Raw genomic sequence first — 16,990 nt, 5'->3', positions numbered from 1 at the left:
ATGAGATACGAATTGGTTCCGAAAGTGTGAGTATGCTATATTTCATTGTTAATGTTGTTTCTTGTTCTTTTTTTTTTCTTTTTATTTTTTTTTTTTTTTTTTTTTTTTTTTTTTTTTTTTTCAAAAGAAAAGAAAGAAGAAAAAAGAATTTTTTTTAAAGGAAAAGAAAGAAGAAAAAAGAATTCTCCTTAATATTCGACTTTTGTCTAACTTATTCCAGATATCGTAATTAAAAATATTAATTAGTAGATTCGATAAACCGTAATAAAATGATATATATATATATATATATATATATATATATATATATACTTGAATAAAGGCAAATCAGGAAAATCCATCGGAGCGTCAACTATAGAATTGATGATTTCATCTCTGATGCTAATTAATTCACGCAAGCGACGATATTATACGAATTATTAATTGGCATATCCGCGAAAGTCGAAAGTTTTAAACAAAAGTGCGCATCGATAAACGAGATCGTATTAACATATTGCTAATCTATCTGATCGACAGCGTATCGGAGGACGAATTTTGGCGCAATTATTTCTACCGAGTGTCGTTACTACGACAGAGCCACGAGCTTAACGCGATGGCCAACCAACAGCAAAGTGAAAACCCCAATCAAAATCTCAGCACCACCGATAGCATGGATCATACTCAAGGTATTTTTATATTTCATGTTATATCTCTCTTTTATTGACTTATTTGTTTTTGTATTTATTATTTATCTTTTTTTTTATTTTTTTTATACGTATTACTCGAAGCACTAATGTCACGTAATTTTATTCGAACACTTACACGTATCTATTTTATTCTTTACGACACGTATATTTCCTTTTTTTTTTCTTTTTTATATATAACAGATTTAAACCATTCGAAAATTTCTTGTGCTTCGAGTATGAAAAGCATACGACGATCTGAATATATATATATATATATATATATATATATATATATATATATACAAACACACACACACACACACATTTATGATATTCCGATCGTCGTTATTTAGTCATTCAACGTTGATTTTGGCATGTAATTCAAAATGATGTTCGTCGCGCACGCTTTCTGTAAAAGCGTTAAGCTTTAGTGTTACGTCGATTTAAGAGAACTATATAAATAGATTAAATGAAGTTTTTGATTTGGCTTCGTAGTAAAGAAGGCATGAAATGATTTCTTTGTTGAGACTTTCGTATTGTGAAATTTTTATTATTTATTTATTTAATTGGAATTTCTGTTCTTTTCTTTTATTTATTTTTTTTTTTCTTTTTTTTTTTTTTTAATTTATTTATTAACATTGACGTTGAAATTATTCTATTTATACGAAGAATATCGAATGATTCAAAAAAAATAATACTGTGGAAATTTTGCACGAATTTTTCTTTAATATTCGAGAATGAGTTCCCTTATTTCTTTTTTTTTTTTTTTCTTCATTTTTTATTACCAATCAATTATACGAAATTGAAGCAACAAAAAGTTTTGGTATAATATCGATTTTTTTTTTTCCTTTTTTTTTTCCTTTTTTTTTTCCTTTTCTTTTTCACGAAATAATTCTCACAAACGTTCGAAGAACAACGTCCATATGTTTATCATTTCTTTTGCACGTTCAGCTTTAGAACGTAACAGCCCAGTTAGTATCATAGTGAATTAAATTATTTAATAGTTTGTAGTGTGCTAGTGCTAGATACGACCCTTCTAGTTTAGCCGTGAGTGTTGTATTGCAAACAGTTCAAGTGACCACTGGCCAAGAAACGAGTACCACTGTGACGACGGGCAATAACAACACGTTGGCCGATTCACCAGGTCACGAATTCGTTTCCGATAGTATGAGGGTCTCGGACACGGACCTTGAGGAGGTTCGAGAAGGCATGAAAAAGCTGGGAATGCAACCATCGAAAGGTCAGTGATCGTTGGTCGTCGCTAACAATTTTATTAAATTGATAACATTTACGTAACGTAAAGTTTAAGGACGTTTTTCTAACATCTGAATTATTTGTCTGTGATAATAATAATATTTAACGAATATTAGATCATTAAAATTGTCTTTTGACGAATGAAAAAAAAAAAAAAAAAAAAAAAAAAAAAGAACAAAATAAAAATAATAATAATAATAAAAAAGGAATAGGATTAGATTCGTTACGACCACCAACGAAATTTCGAGTAACAGACATACGATTAGATCGATTCTTTCCTTAGAAGGGTGTTCTCTTTGGCGTTATATCGATTTTTTTTTTCTTTTTTTTTTTTTTTTGTAAAGAAAATTTTTAAATATATTTCGAGAGAGATAAATTGTTTCATTTAAGGAAAGAATCGATCGATAAAGATCGAATCGGTCCGATTCCTCGACACGGTCCAAGAATACTTTCCTCGTGAGTATATCAAAGAAGCAATACCATCGTGAGAAGCTTCGAACTTGACCTATATATATATATATATATATATATATATATATATACCTATATATTTATATATAAATATATATATGTCGTTTTTTTTTATGATTCTCTCACGTTTAATGTCGTAACGTAGTTTTTGTTTGTAATGAATCCCATTACGAAAAACCCTCTTGACCAACGGCAGCTCTCAGCAATGGCAGCTTTCCGACCTTCTTTAAAATTTTTCTCTCTCTCTCTCTCTCTCTCTCTCTCTCTCTCTCTCTCTCTCTCTCTCTCTCTCTCTTGTTTGCTTTCTTTCTTTCTTCTTCTTCTTTTCGTTTTTTTCTTCTTCTACTTCTTCTTTTTTCCCTTTTCTTTTTCTTCTACTTCCTCTTATCTGTGCTTTTAATTCCTCTCTCGTTATATTAGAAGTTTAAAGTTTGCTCGTTTGCAAATATCTAAGCGTGTATATCTATTACAGAACTCTCTTCTCGTTTATGTTGAGCCTTGCGTATATCTCGAGAAATCTAATGACGCCTGTCAACTAAACGACCGCTTTCCATTTCTATTTTGTCAACAGCCTAAAAAGAAGAGGAGAACTCCCATATTGCCATTATCCAAAAAGCACACCCCCCGATTCTTCAGAGAATACGACAAGCTTAAACCCTTTTCTTTTATTATTATTTCTCTTTTCCGTTTTCCTTTTCTTTCGTAAAATCGACGATTTCGGTTCTGATGTTATTTTTTTTTCTTTTTCGTTTCTTCTTTCGTTCTTTCTTTTTTTTTTTTTTTTTGTTTTCCTTGAATTTAAATTTCCGTGATAACACTCAAATGAAACGTCTCTCTTTTTATTTTTTTACATTCATTACCATTGCGCATTACTTTCATTTACTAACTATTCATCAAACGAGTTAGTATTATTATTATTATTATTATTATTATTATTATTATTATTATTATTATTATTATTATTATTATTATTATTATTATTATTATATATTATATATTATATATTATATATTATATATTATACATGTTATTAGCATTAATTATTTATTATTATTATTATTATTATTATTAAATTATGCACCGACGATCCTTTTTTCCCAAACGACTACGTTCGATTCATTCTCTCATCGCCGACAGTCATCGCGATTTCATGTCGGTCGTCTAAGATCACTTCTAAACTAATTGAAAGTTTAGGAATATTATTATGATTATTGTTACACTGTCATCGCTGGTTATACATATTATTGTCATAAATAACCTAGTCAGTAATAAGAATTAATAATGTTCGAGGTAATGTAAGAAAAAGAAAAAAAAAACAAACAAACAAAAAAAGCTAATAAGTTAGGTATTTAAGAGCAAGAGAGTGTAGTATTTATGAGGTAATAGAAAGTGTTGTAATCAGTATGAGAGGAATGGTATGAGAGAAAGGGAGAGAAAGAGAGAAAGACCTCAGAGACATTTCCGTATGGTCGAAGAGAAAAAGAGAGAACGAGAGAAAATGAGAGAGAGAGAGAGAGAGAGAGAGAGAGAGAGAGAGAGAGAGAGAGAGAAATAGAATGAGAGAGTGGGAGAGAACGTAATATAATATAATCGAATAATTAAAGAAAGAAAAAAAAATACCAAACAAACAAACAAAAAGCAAGCCAAGATATTCGACTAAATGTCTTGTATGTCTGTCCGTTTGTCTATCGTCTGTCTGTCAAAAAAAAAAAAAAAATCTAATTAATCTTGTCTCTTCTCGATTCTCTCCGTGTTGTAAAACGTCATTTAAAACAACAAAAAAAAAAGGAAAAAAAAGAAAAATGCAAAAAAAAAAATAAAAAGAAAGAAAGAAAAAGAAAAAAAATAATAAGCACTAATAAATAATTAAGGTATAAATTAAAGGAAAATAATAATAATAATAATAATAATAATAATAATAATAATAATAAGAATAATAATAATAAGAAGAATAATAATACTTATAATAATAATAATAATTAAAAAAAAAAAAAAAAAAAAAAAAAAAAAGGAAAAAGAAAAAAAAAGAAGTAAGAGAAACCATATAATAAAGAAATGATACTAACTCGAAAGGACAGAGAAAAAGTGCGAACGATTTACGCGTGAATCTTCTTTAAGGGTCGAATTAATTAATGGGAAGAACAAACGTAAGAGAAAGAAATAAAAAAGAGAAAAAGAGAAAAGAAGGAGAGGGAGAGAGAGAGAGAGAGAGAAAGAGACAGAGAATGAGATAGAGAAAAATAATAGCGATAACAAAGAATAAACGAAATTAATGTCGCGACCTAAAGATTTGTCGGCGCGCCTCTAAGCATAGGTACCTTCCTAATAAGAGATTAATTAACGAGTAATGACTTAAAAAAAAAAAGAGAGACAGAAAGATAAAAAGAAAGAGAGAGAGAGAGAGAGAGACAGAGAGAGAGAGAGAGAGAGAGAGAGAGAGGAGTCGGTGAAAACTAAATAAACAATAATAATTCATTGAATGACAATACGCGTTTTACGGGGGTGGTTTGGGGGTGTAAGTTAAAAGGCATAAATAACGAAAAAATGAGAAAGAGAGAGAGAGAGAGAGAGAGAGAGAGAGAGAGAAAGAGGGAGTGAGATAAAGATAGAGAAAATTAAATAGAGAGAGGAAAAAGAGAAAAAAAATATACGAAAGAAAGAGATAGAAATACGAAGAAATAAAAAAAAAACTTCGTCTCGTTTCTTGCGGCCGCAGTTAAATCAAATGAATTTTTCTTTCGATCTTTCTTTTTTTTTTCTTTTCCTTTCTTTTTTTTCTCTCTTCTCTTCTTTACTTTTCTTTTCTCATCCTGTCTAACATGAACGAGTGAAAATAATAAAAATAATAACAAAGAAAATAATAAAAATAATTTAGAAATAATTAAGTAGCACGATGTCTTCGAGTTTTTCTACGTGGACGCACGTTTGAACGGTGTTCAACGAAAAAAAAAAGAAAAAAATTAAAAAAAAGAAAAATAAGAGAAAAAATAAAAAGAAAATAAATGTCCGTATGATATTCATTTACATCTCGTACGTAGACCGATCATGTTTTCATGTGAAGTGAAAAGAAAAAAAGGAAGAAAAAAAGAAAAGATAACAGATCCGGAAGGGAAGATAAAAGTACGATCTCGTTTTTGCAATTTCTAACGCAATTAATATGATTATTATTATATTGTTATTGTTATCATCGTTATTATAAATTGCATTTATATTATTATTATTATTATTGTTGTTATTATTATTATTATTATTATTATTATTATTATTATTATTATATATCATCATATATCGTGTTAATATTCTAATTACGGTGAAATCGAAAAATGGCAGCGAGCGTTCGACTCGGCCAGTTTTTCAATGTTAAAAAAAAAGAAAGAGAAAATAAAAAAAGATAAAAAGAAAGAAAGAAAAGAGAGAGACAGAGATGTAATAGTTCTTTAAATGAAAGAAAAAACTAGAGGAAGAACGGAATACAGTATTCTTATCATCGACTGAGTTTCATATTATCATTCCTTCAATTATCGATACGCTTACGTGATTTAGAAAGGACCCGTGTTATATGTATATTGTATAAAAATAAAAATATATATATATATATATATAATATATATGATTTCTCGAATTATAGAGACTTATGATTAGCGATTTGCGCCAGCTCGTACTCGTTTGGTCTTTAAATGAATTTTACTTTTCACAAAAAAAAAGGATCGTAGGATCTGTCTATCAATCGATCAATCGATCTATCCGATTGTTCGATCATTCATGCATTGATATAAAATAATATTTCGAATATTCGCGAATAAGAGTTGAAAAGAGGAAATAGGAAAAGAGAAAGGAAAAGGAAAGAAAAGGGAAAACGAGGAAAAGCAAAATAAATAAATAAATATGCAAAAAAGAGAGTATATTAACAACACATTTAATATCATCGCCGGTTCAAAATTCTCGTACTCGCGGTCATGATCCCATTTTTTTTTTTCGGTTTTCTCGGTTTTCCATCCTCGTGATTTGTTTATTTTTATTTTTTTTTTTTTTTTTTTTTTTTATCTGCTCTTAACCCGCATTACACGTACCAACCTATTACAGTGACACATACCAATGTCGTTTCTATCCCTTTTAAACACAGACACATAGGACCCACACACACACACACACATACACTCACTCACTCACTCACTCACTCACATCAGACAAAAACATATGTACTTACGTACGCGTTGAAATAATCTCACGCGTACGTAATATACTATACGACACGTATACAAATGAGAGACACATATACAATATACGATACATAGAAAACACGAAAGAACACAGTCCAACAACATGGCCCTATGGCTAAATAGCTACCAACGCTCCTTGTGACTCTCTCCGCAGAAGAAGATTGGGAACGCGAATTGGAAGCCGAGCTGAAGGATTACGAGTTTGTTTCGAGTGGCCAGGAAAGGAACATCGCATTAATAAACGACGTTATCGGGGATAAGGAAGACTGGGAGAAGCAGATCGACGAGATACTCAACGATGACGAGAAGATTTTCTCAGTAACCGGTTAAAGAGAGAATCCTTATTATCGCTATAATATATAATATAATATTTTTTTTGTATTTCTTGTTTTCCTGGTTTTCTTTTTATAATAATAATAATAATAATAATTATTATTATTATTATTATTATTATTATATAATTATTATTATTATTATTATTATTATTATTATTATTACTATTCTTTTATATAAATATAATGCGTGCGTGTTATCGCGTTTGATAATTATTAAATAAACGTTGAGGTGGTAAGGAAAGAATAAAAACGATCGTGCGGCGACGAGATATCGATCATTTTCTATCCGATTGATTTTCTCGATCTGTTATTCGTTTTTAATCGAATCGATAAACATTGTGATGGTTGGAAATAAAAAAAAAAGTCAACGCGAGACTTATTGATGATCGTATCTCGATCGTCGTCAAATATGTCAATAAGCGTCGTCGACTTGAAACATTGATTATATTCTGTGATTGTAATCTTGAAGAAAAGAGAGAATGAGAGAGAGAGAAAGAGAGAGAGAGAGAGACTGAATGTGACTATCTACAGATTGTAAGGATAAAACTGTATACGTATGTTTCCGTTGTGTGTATGTTTTGCGTGCACTCGTGCGCGCGCGTGTATGAGAGAAAAAGAAAGAGAATTTTTCTCCCTTATTTCCAATTAATCATATTTTCTCTCTAAAAAGACAACACATTAAAACCCATTGCGATCCTCGAGCACGATGAAGACGACGAACCGACGAAGCGTTTTTTTTCTCTTTCTTTTTACAGATTGACGTTCTCTCTTCAGGAAAATATTTCGTTAAAGAAAAAATATATAACCGAGATAAAAATAAATTAAACAAAAAAAAACAAAAAAAAAAAAAAAAACAAAGAAAAGAAAAAAAAAAGTGAAAAGACGTTAAATTATCAAAGACAATCTCGCGTTCGACTAACCATTTATATCTACCATACCTCGAAAATTAATTGAATTATTTATAATATCTTTTTCGATCAAGCTTCCTTATTATAATCCGATACTTAATATAATCTATATACTGTCAGACGATGAGATGGATGAACGTATGAATACAATAATTAAACACCAGAATTATGTCAATTCTTAGGATGATGATGCGTCAAGATGAAAATGTAATTTAAATATTGAACATTAAAAATAATATCGATATAAGGGTTCGGCAATGAAAAAAAAAAAAAAAGAAAAGGAAAAAAAAAGAAAAAAAAAACGATAAATAACAAAAAAAAACGTTCTGTCGATTTATAACATCGATTAAGATTTAATGGATAATAATTTGATCGGCATCGTTTCGTCGACACGCATATGAATGGAAAACTGTTATCGAAATAAGAGAAATCATTATATTCAAATACATTGTATTGTGCGAAGTTCTTTTCCTTTTTTTTTTCATTTGCCTTTATCCCCTGAGAAATAGAAAAAAAATCAAGAAAAAAAAAAGAAGAAAATGAAAATGAAAGAAAAAAGATAGATGGATCGTCGAATCGATCGATCTTCATCGGGTTCGAAGGATCTAAGAAACTTTTTCATGAAAAAATTATATATATTATATACATATATACATATATATATATATATATATATATATATATATATATGTCATGTATGTGTGTGTATATATATACTGCCGTGTGTGTGCCGAAGGACACCATTTTTTTCCTCTCGAACAAATCAATGACGACGATGACGATGACAACGACAATGACGAAATCATTATCATAATTTATTGACAACGACGTTCTCATTGCAACGCTCGAAAAAAAAAACGTCCTTACATTATTTGTATCCATTGGCGAGAAATTTTTGAAATTTAATGAATCGAGCGCATCATAAACCACGGATAACGAAAGTCGGGCAACGATAACGACGATGACGATAATTAATTATAATAATCGTACCATTTCAATCGTATTTCGTTTAATTTCGCGTTTCAACACTTTTCCAAAAGGACTTATTTCAAAGATCGCGATTGAAGAAAATCTAATTGATAAGAGATACGAGACAAATCGTTGACAATATATCTCACTGTGTGCCGTCCACTTCGTGTTTTTGCTGTTTCTGCAAAGGCCTACACAAAAATTATTTTTCTTCTTTTGTCTTCTTTACCGAGTTTAGAGAAAATAGATGAATTTTAATTTCGATTGGACGCAGATATGCATTTAGAAAGAGAGAGAGAGAGAGAGAGAGAGATAGAGCAGCATTTATGTGAAATACGTATGTAAAAACGTTTTGTCTCGTTATCATTCTTCTATCGATTTTCTTCCATAATTAAAATATGGAAAAAATTTATTATAAAAGATCGTATGTAAAGTAAAATAGAATGAACAAAAAAATCAGACACAGTATATTATATGTTTGATTATTAATCGTTGGAATCATTCGTATATTTGTCAGCGTATGCCGTTTTATATGTTGAGTACAGATCATCGAGTTCTTCCATTATTTATTCATTCGTTTTATTTATTTTTTTTTTTATCTTTTGAATAATAATCATCATTGATTGTTTAGAAAGGAAAAAAAGAAAAATTTGTTTTTAGCTAATGATAAAAGAAAATTTACGTAAGAAAGGAAAGTTCTCGCAAGGAATCGTTAATCCTGAACCCAACGTTTAAATCGTGATTTTAAAAATCGTATTGTTTGTAAATTATAATTTAATGAGCATTAATTAACGAGCAAGCGTGTGTAAATTTAAGAAATCGCTAATTAACTTTGGCCTAAGTCTGATCGAGAATAGTTTTATGATATAATCTAGCATGTACGTGTAATGTGTGAGAGACATTTACATATATTTTTTTTCTTCTTTTTTTCTTCAAATCATCGATTGTATCCCTATTTTATCATTTTCTTCGACTAATTACACTAATATCATTTTTTTTTCTCTTTTTTTCCAACGGGTGTTCGTAAAGATAAAATTCTTGAGATCACCGATAGTAACTGTTTTTAAAAATGTAAGATGGTCCTTTGAACCCTTAATCTCTGTATGAAGGAATGGAAAGACAAATAAGAGAAAGAAACAAAATCTTGTAATGGCCAAAAAAAAAAGTGAGAGAGGTGTACTTCGGCAGCCCCCAGATAAAAAAAAATTAAAATAAAAACTAAAAAAGAACAAAAAAAAACAAATGAATGATTAAATAAAGATAAAAAGTAAAATAAAATAAAATAAAATGAATGTGAATTGTATAATAAAGTTATCTTACGGTACAGTGCATTCACTCATAAAACACGAGCATACAACACCCGATAGCTATATAAATATATACATATATACATATAAATAAATATATATATGTTGTTGACTCCATTGAAAGTATGATAATATATAATGAATATTAATGAAAATATAATGGCGCAAACATAAAATAACAGAACTATGAAAACATTATTAATATAACTGCGGGAATGTAACAAGAGAAGTCGTGTAAAATATAAAAAATAAAAAGAAATAAAATATCTTGACTAATCTCTTATCCTTGCTCTAACATTCCTGTTATAAATAACACAGAATGTTTATATAAAATATGTTTTTATTTAAAATATTATAAACCCATTTTGTGTGTTTAAGTATCATTTTTATCAACCATAAATCATATAAAAATATAATCTTTTCTAGTTATTAAAAATAAATAAATATAAAAAATAAAATGTGTAATTATAAGAATAAAAAAAAAAAAGAAAAGTACAAAAGAAAGCTACAAAAGAATAGATTTATAAAAGATGGAGTCTTAATTTTTCATTAAATTGTCACTGCTAAAATATATGTTTTTATTAGCATTAAAAGAAAAAACAATCCAAGACTTATCTTAAAAACGATCCTGTTAATCGAAATCAAATTTTATTATTTACAAACGTTCATTATCTTGTATGAGGTCTCTTCATAAAATATTGAATATACACAGAGGAATTAAAAGTACATCAATTGTTATTACTGCAAATAAGATGCCATTATAAAAATTATTGATTTCCATATAAAAAAATAAAATAAAATAAAATAAAATAAAATAAAATAAAATAAAATTAATCTTGAAATGATCTCGAAAACGATCATCGAATCTGAAAGAAATAATTCTGTCACGTTTGGCCGCCCCCTTCCCCACAATGAAACAACTTTCAAACTTTCTTTTTAAAAATACATTGTTTTCGAGATATTTAAGTGTCTAAATTTAAAAAAATACTCACTCTGTATGTAGTCCTGTAGTATAACGTATATACAATAATAAAATAGTCTTAATACATTCTTTAATATTTATGAATAGTTTGGTATCTATATACACTATTAACAAATTGTGTATATCCTCTTATTTTAATTATGAGAAATATTTATCACAGTGACAGGGATCTTCGAATAATGATATTTAATTATGTTTACTCTTCAAAGGTTATCGAAAAAGTATTCTATTTCATAATTGGTTAACTATATACAGTACCAAAAACTTACTTTCTTCTACTTCTTAAACTACGAAGTGGTATTGATGGAGTAGATTCCTAAGACAAAACAACAAAAAAAAAAAAAAAATAAATAAATAAATATTTGCTAAATATTGTAACGATAACAATAAAAAAAAAAAAAAAATAAAAAACCAATAAATGCACAACTAAACGTAAAGATTTTACTTACAATTTCAACAGGATCAATATCTTGCAAAGATTCGTCATTCGCTATGAATAATTTCTTTTTGCGAGTTGTTCTTTTTCTCTCTGTTTGCTCACTACCTGGAGGTTCAAGCTTTAAATCGCGTCTATTAAAAAATGATAAACAACGTGTAATGTAACAACGTATTATGTTCCAGAGTTATTAAATATTCAATATACTCACTTAGATTCTGAACCTGATAGATCAATGATTTCAGGTTGGACTAACAATTGAGCTTCCTTCTTTCTACCTTTTCTCTTTATAGAACGTTCAATAGATACCACTTCATTTTCAACGTTATTTTCATTTCCTTTCGACTTCTGTGATGTCTCGTAATTTTTTAACTTGAAAAAAAAAAAAAAAGAAAAGAAAAAAAAAGACAAAAGGAAATTAAACGTAATAACAATTGTCGTTTCTTTATCGTAAAATGCACACATATATTTACACATACCCTTTCTTGTAAGTATTCAACTTGACTTCGCAATTTTTTACATTCTTCCTTACTTGGGGTTGGCGTAGTTTGCCTACAAAATAATTCTTGGTATCTCATGACCTGTAAAATATGTCATTCTTTATAGGATTTTCTAAAAATACTAATATTTCTTTAAATACAAAAAGAAATACGAACCTCACGTTTTTGTCTGTCTACATCCTCTTGCAAAGACTTTATCAAATTATCATATTTACTTAAGGTTTCATTTCTGTTCTTTTTAAATTCTTCCATCTCACGTTCTTTAGTGGCAAGATCTTCTTTTAATATGTCATTGATATTTCTTAATTTTTCCCTTTCTTCTTGCTGTTCCTCTTTATCTTTTTGAATAAGTTCCAAAAACTTCGTAGTTTGTTCTAAAGTTATCAAACGTGTTTCTAAATTGTTCACTTGTTGTTCCTTACAAGATAGAATTTTCTTGGTATCGGCCAAAGCTCGCAGTGTCTCCTTAAGTTCTTTTTCCATAGAAAGAGCTGATTTTTCTTCAGCATCCTTCGCTTGTATCATTTGTTTCAGTTCTGTTAATGTGTTAATAATTATATAATAAAAATAATATAATATATTACATTTTAATATCAACAGAAGAACAAACCTTTTTGAATAGCTGTAATCTCATTGTCCTTATCCTTTTCCTTTTGATTAAATTCTTCTAACTTCTCCTGCAACGCTTGCTGTTGTTTTTTATTTTCTTCCATCAACATTTCTAGATCATGTTTTTCTTTTTGTTTTGTATCTAAATTTATATCCAGTTCAGTAATCTTTTCTTGTAGTTCCTTTATAATTTTAAGATCATCATCTAATTTCTTGAAAAAGAAAAACAAAATAATAATAATAAATCACTTTGAATGATATTAAAAAAATATCATTTGTGTGCATATGATATTTATTATTTAGTATTTGCATATTATATAAATCACATACTACATGTGCCTCTTTGTACTCTGCTTCTACTTCGTTACATTTAGCCTTTAGTTCTTTATATTTTTTCTCCCTTTCTTCGTAATTTATATCATCATTCGTTTGAACAGATATCTCTTTTGAAAAATTTTCTAAAATACTAGTTTGCATGATTACTTCTTGTGTAACTAATGTAATAGTTTGACAGCTTTTATCTTCTTTCGATGTTGATCGTGTTTGTATTATTTTTTCCTCTGATTCTACAAAGTTAATCGTAATTTATCCTTAAAAAAAAAAAAAAAAAAAAGAAAAAAAAAAGAAAAAAAAAGAAAAGAAAAAAAATTAGCTATATTAATTAGATAATCACATACCAAGGATTATTTTTTCTTCAGAAATCTCTTTTTTTGTATCCAAATTATTTAATTTTCCTTCTGATTGCATTTCATCTTCCGAAATTAATTCTGTTTTTATAATTACATCCTCACAAGAATCACTTGTTACATAATTTTCTGATTTTTCTGATATCTTCATAAAAAAAAAAAAACAAAAAAAAAAAAACAGAAAATATTAAAATAATAACACATATTTTTAAAAGAAAAAAGAAAGTTTCTTATATACTTATATTATTATAGTTATACATACTTCCTGCTTGCAAGAAGTAACCTCATACTTTTCATTCATTAATTTCAATTTATTTTCCAATTCAAATATTTTATCCGCCATTGACTGATTATTATCCTCTAATATTTCTATAGTTTTAGTTTGCTCTGCAAGACAATAATTAGCTCGATCGAATTGTTCTTGCAATTCGTCTATCTTGTCTTCATATTCTACCATTAATTCCTCTTGTTCTTTTATTTGAATTTCTTTTTTTCGTGCATCATTTGTGATAGTAATATATTCTTCTTTTGCTTCATTCAAAAATTCTTTAAGTTTCTAAAACATATTGTAAATAACAAATTTATTTCTATAACATTTTATACAAATTAAATACCTTGATATGTTCTTCCTTGGAAGATAATTGTGACTTAATCTCTTCTATATAATATTCCGTTTCCTCGCCATTAGAAAGATCTTTCTGAGCAGCATCCAATAAACATTTCGCATGCTTTAAATCATCCTTTGTCAAGCTCAATTCAAATTCAACTTTATTTTTTTCTATACTCAAAACTTGATTACTTTTTTTTAATTCTTGAATAGTATCTTTCATAGACACTACTTTAGAAGTTAAGTGAGAAATTTCAGATTCAAATGCATTAGTTTGATCAGCAACATCATCTTCGTTGGATAAACAAGACCGGTGCCTTTTTCTACTACTTAACTGTGCCATTTTTTGTTTATAGTATTCTTCTACTTGTTTGATAGACCATTGCAAAGTATCTTCTTGTTGTTCTTCAACATCTCTTATACGAGCCCTATACATTATAATCATAGTAATACATATAGTAATATACACAATATTGATATAAAAAAGATATATTATCAATTCATAAATACATACTTCCAATCATTCTCAAGCTTCTTAATGATGGTAGTATAAGTATCTACCATTTCTTGACGAATTTCGAAGTCACGAGTCAAAGCCATATTTTTCAGATCCGTAATCTCTTTTCTTAATACTTTATTTTCTATTAATAAATGTTCATATTCTTCTTCAGAAGAAAACTTCAATATATCTGTCTCCGTATCTGTATTTAGCGAATCTATAAAATATTCAATATGTATTAAAAATGAAAATTCTTTAGCTATTAATATGTATTATTTTGTCACCTGCACTTTCCAAAACTGTATCATCCCAATTTGTCACACTTTGTATACTTTTTTGAACTATTTTTGAAAACCTCGAATTTGCCTTTCTCTGTTCTTTTACTTTTGATTCTATGATTATCTTTTTTGCAATTGCTGCAAAATTCAATACATTTTGTGTTTCTATATAAAGATTTGGTAAAGGATTAACATTAACAATTAAAGCAATTTGTTCTCTGCCAGATAATGCCCTTTGAAATAATCTTGTTAATTTTGATTCCCTGAAAGGTCCAACGATAGGTTCAGATTTTAGTTTTGATAATTGACCTTCGTAAATTGACTTTAAACACTTCCCTAGGACTAATAAACTTGTGTTAATATTTTGTGCTTCCTTTAATCTATCGCCAATATTCAATGTTTTCTTTAAACGTTCGGAACCAGCCAAATCACAAAAGGAAAATCTGTTCAAAGAAATCATAATGAATTCTTTGTATTAAAAAATTAAATAAGATATAAAAATACATACGTGCTTATATCCACCGAATCTGTTAGATTCTCAGAATAATACTTCAATAGTTTAATAGTAAATATGCAATGAGATCTTGAACTTCTTGCATTTAAAGCTGTTGCTGCTACTTTTAAATTATATTGGCCAGCCATTAAAACTTGATATGCCTCTGCCCCAGAATTAACATAAACAGTATTCAAACCTTTGATAAAAGCTCTTCCTCGATTATCGGTTGCTAGTTTTAGAGGCACTTTTTTTTTTTGACAATCAATACTCAAAAGATCATATATAGTTTCATTATATATTTCTGCAAAGGATACCCACACTGAATAATGAGCATCGCTGCATTCGCTAGGTCTTAATGGTGATTCTTCTTGTAATATCGTTTGCATTTGCTTGTAAGTATTTATATATTGAGTTCTATCTACTGAACTAAAACTTAATAATTTAGTTTTAGCTTCTAACTCTTGAGCTCGTTCAAGAGAATTAAGAAAAATTGCATCGCAATGATGTACAGGCTTATATGAAGGTATAGGTTTTGGAGTGATAATAGAAAAAACAAATTCTAAAGCGCGTGGTATGATACCAGGTGATGTGATAGTTCCTTGCAACGTATATGACTTTCCAGAGTTCGTAGTACCTGTAGAAATATTACCATATAAAATATATGCAAAAAATCTAAATAATAAATTTTAATATATAGTCCATACCATAGGTCATCACATTACAACTTTGTCCAGCTAAAAAATCAAACATCTGTTGCTTTATTGCTTGATCAAATAATTCTAATTGCGTTATCTCTGGTCCAAATGTTTGAGTGAAGGTATATGTTCTAGATGTGATCTCACTATTTTTAGATCTTGCAAAACTATTGTTATTCTCTAGACATGGCAACTTTGTAGCCAAAGTAGTGGAATTGATAACTTTATAAGCTTCTTCTTGTTCTGGTAATAACTTGATTTTTCTTGGAAATGGCTTTAAACGTAAGTATACTTTAATTGTTTTTAAGGACTGTGTATCAGAAAGCAAGGATGCTATGTTCTCTGCTGAGTCAAATTCAATTTCGTATGCAGAAAGTAAATTTTTCTTTGTTTCTTGAGATGGACAAGGTCTCTGTCCATAAGATAAAATACTAGGATCTCTACCAAACAAATATGACATTTCTTCACGAGTGTGATTTTTATCTGACGGTCGTATAGAATCTAATGTATTACTCATCTATAAAAATAAAATGTTATGTTAATAATATATATATTATTTTTTGTTATTTGGCACTTTAATTCCTCTTGACATAAAGAATATAAGTGAACGTATAGAATTAATTTAATAAATTAATAAATCTAAGTACGTTTCAAATAATAGAAAAACGCACAAATGAAAAAGCAAGGTGTCAACATACTTTTATAATATAAACTTTTAGTTTCAGAAATTCAAAATATTTAAGCAACAACTAAATAATTATTTTTATTAAATAAAATATTTACTTTTACTTCATATCTCTCTTCACAGAACCAAACTAATAACGTATTGTGTACAATTTACTAAGTTTAGACAAGTTTGAAGAGAAAAAGCGTCGTTAATATTCCTTCTTCCTTCGTAAATCGTGTTCTAACTGTAGCGGCAAACGGTTATTATTTCATTTCAAAATATCCCACAACAATGATCATTCATTTTGATTGGTAGAAAGATCATATAGCTCCCTCTATCATTTTAGCTTTCATTCTTTCAGCATTGCTTTATTCATTTCTCACGATTATGGCGCTTAAACTTATTC

At 28.4% G+C, this 16,990-nt stretch overlaps 2 protein-coding genes across 9 annotated transcripts in view; one reads left to right on the top strand and one right to left on the bottom strand.

Annotated features, from left to right (window-relative positions):
• Sap47 (Synapse-associated protein 47kD) overlaps positions 1 to 10,114 on the top strand; it is a 56,791-nt gene extending 46,677 nt beyond the window's left edge. Inside the window, exons 6-9 of one of the 5 annotated variants that reach the window (XM_035864361.2) lie at positions 1 to 26; positions 517 to 665; positions 1,735 to 1,905; positions 6,765 to 10,114. The exon at positions 1 to 26 is cut by the window's left edge and continues 114 nt beyond it. In XM_035864361.2, coding sequence (XP_035720254.1) covers positions 1 to 26; positions 517 to 665; positions 1,735 to 1,905; positions 6,765 to 6,940 — 522 coding nt within the window. In that variant the 3' untranslated portion in view covers positions 6,941 to 10,114. Of the gene's footprint in view, positions 27 to 516; positions 666 to 1,734; positions 1,906 to 2,862; positions 6,140 to 6,513 lie in introns of those variants that run through there. The other 4 variants (XM_035864363.2, XM_035864364.2, XM_035864362.2 and 1 more) reach the window with 4 other exon arrangements.
• Positions 10,115 to 10,758: 644 nt separating this feature from the next.
• Positions 10,759 to 16,834, bottom strand: LOC118440797 (uncharacterized). 4 transcript variants are annotated; one of them, XR_014982291.1, is made up of 17 exons: positions 16,701 to 16,834; positions 15,927 to 16,434; positions 15,235 to 15,856; positions 14,733 to 15,169; positions 14,464 to 14,665; positions 13,957 to 14,377; positions 13,605 to 13,898; positions 13,334 to 13,487; positions 12,987 to 13,222; positions 12,658 to 12,868; positions 12,204 to 12,583; positions 12,027 to 12,128; positions 11,759 to 11,919; positions 11,561 to 11,681; positions 11,381 to 11,427; positions 11,122 to 11,281; positions 10,759 to 10,870 (listed from the first exon to the last, which is right to left on the bottom strand). XR_014982291.1 is itself a non-coding variant. In XM_085657726.1 (16 exons), the coding sequence occupies exons 2-16, from the start codon at positions 16,432 to 16,434 to the stop codon at positions 11,266 to 11,268; spliced, it is 3,912 nt and encodes a 1,303-aa protein (XP_085513852.1). In that variant the 5' UTR covers positions 16,701 to 16,834; the 3' UTR covers positions 10,898 to 11,265. The 4 variants fall into 4 exon arrangements, 3 of the variants coding, with proteins under 3 accessions (XP_085513852.1, XP_035720252.2, XP_035720253.2); XM_085657726.1 differs by lacking the exon at positions 10,759 to 10,870 and having other exon boundaries at positions 10,898 to 11,281; XM_035864359.2 differs by lacking the exon at positions 10,759 to 10,870 and having other exon boundaries at positions 10,898 to 11,281; positions 16,616 to 16,768.
• Positions 16,835 to 16,990: the final 156 nt, after the last annotated feature.

This window comes from Vespa mandarinia, chromosome 6 (assembly GCF_050613455.1).
Source record: "Vespa mandarinia isolate Hongniang chromosome 6, ASM5061345v1, whole genome shotgun sequence".
NCBI classification, from domain to species: Eukaryota; Metazoa; Arthropoda; class Insecta; order Hymenoptera; family Vespidae; genus Vespa; species Vespa mandarinia.
This window is presented reverse-complemented; position numbering and strand designations above follow the sequence as displayed.

What these genes read in the sequence shown, in the direction of transcription:
- LOC118440797 (XM_085657726.1), bottom strand. Translation starts at nt 16,434, where the DNA reads ATGAGTAATACATTAGATTCTATACGACCGTCAGATAAAAATCACACT. An exon ending in TGAAGAAAAAATAATCCTTG is followed by an intron (nt 13,223 to 13,333) that starts GTATGTGATTAT and finishes TTAACTTTGTAG; the next exon opens with AATCAGAGGAAAAAATAATA. An exon ending in GATTACAGCTATTCAAAAAG is followed by an intron (nt 12,584 to 12,657) that starts GTTTGTTCTTCT and finishes ACACATTAACAG; the next exon opens with AACTGAAACAAATGATACAA.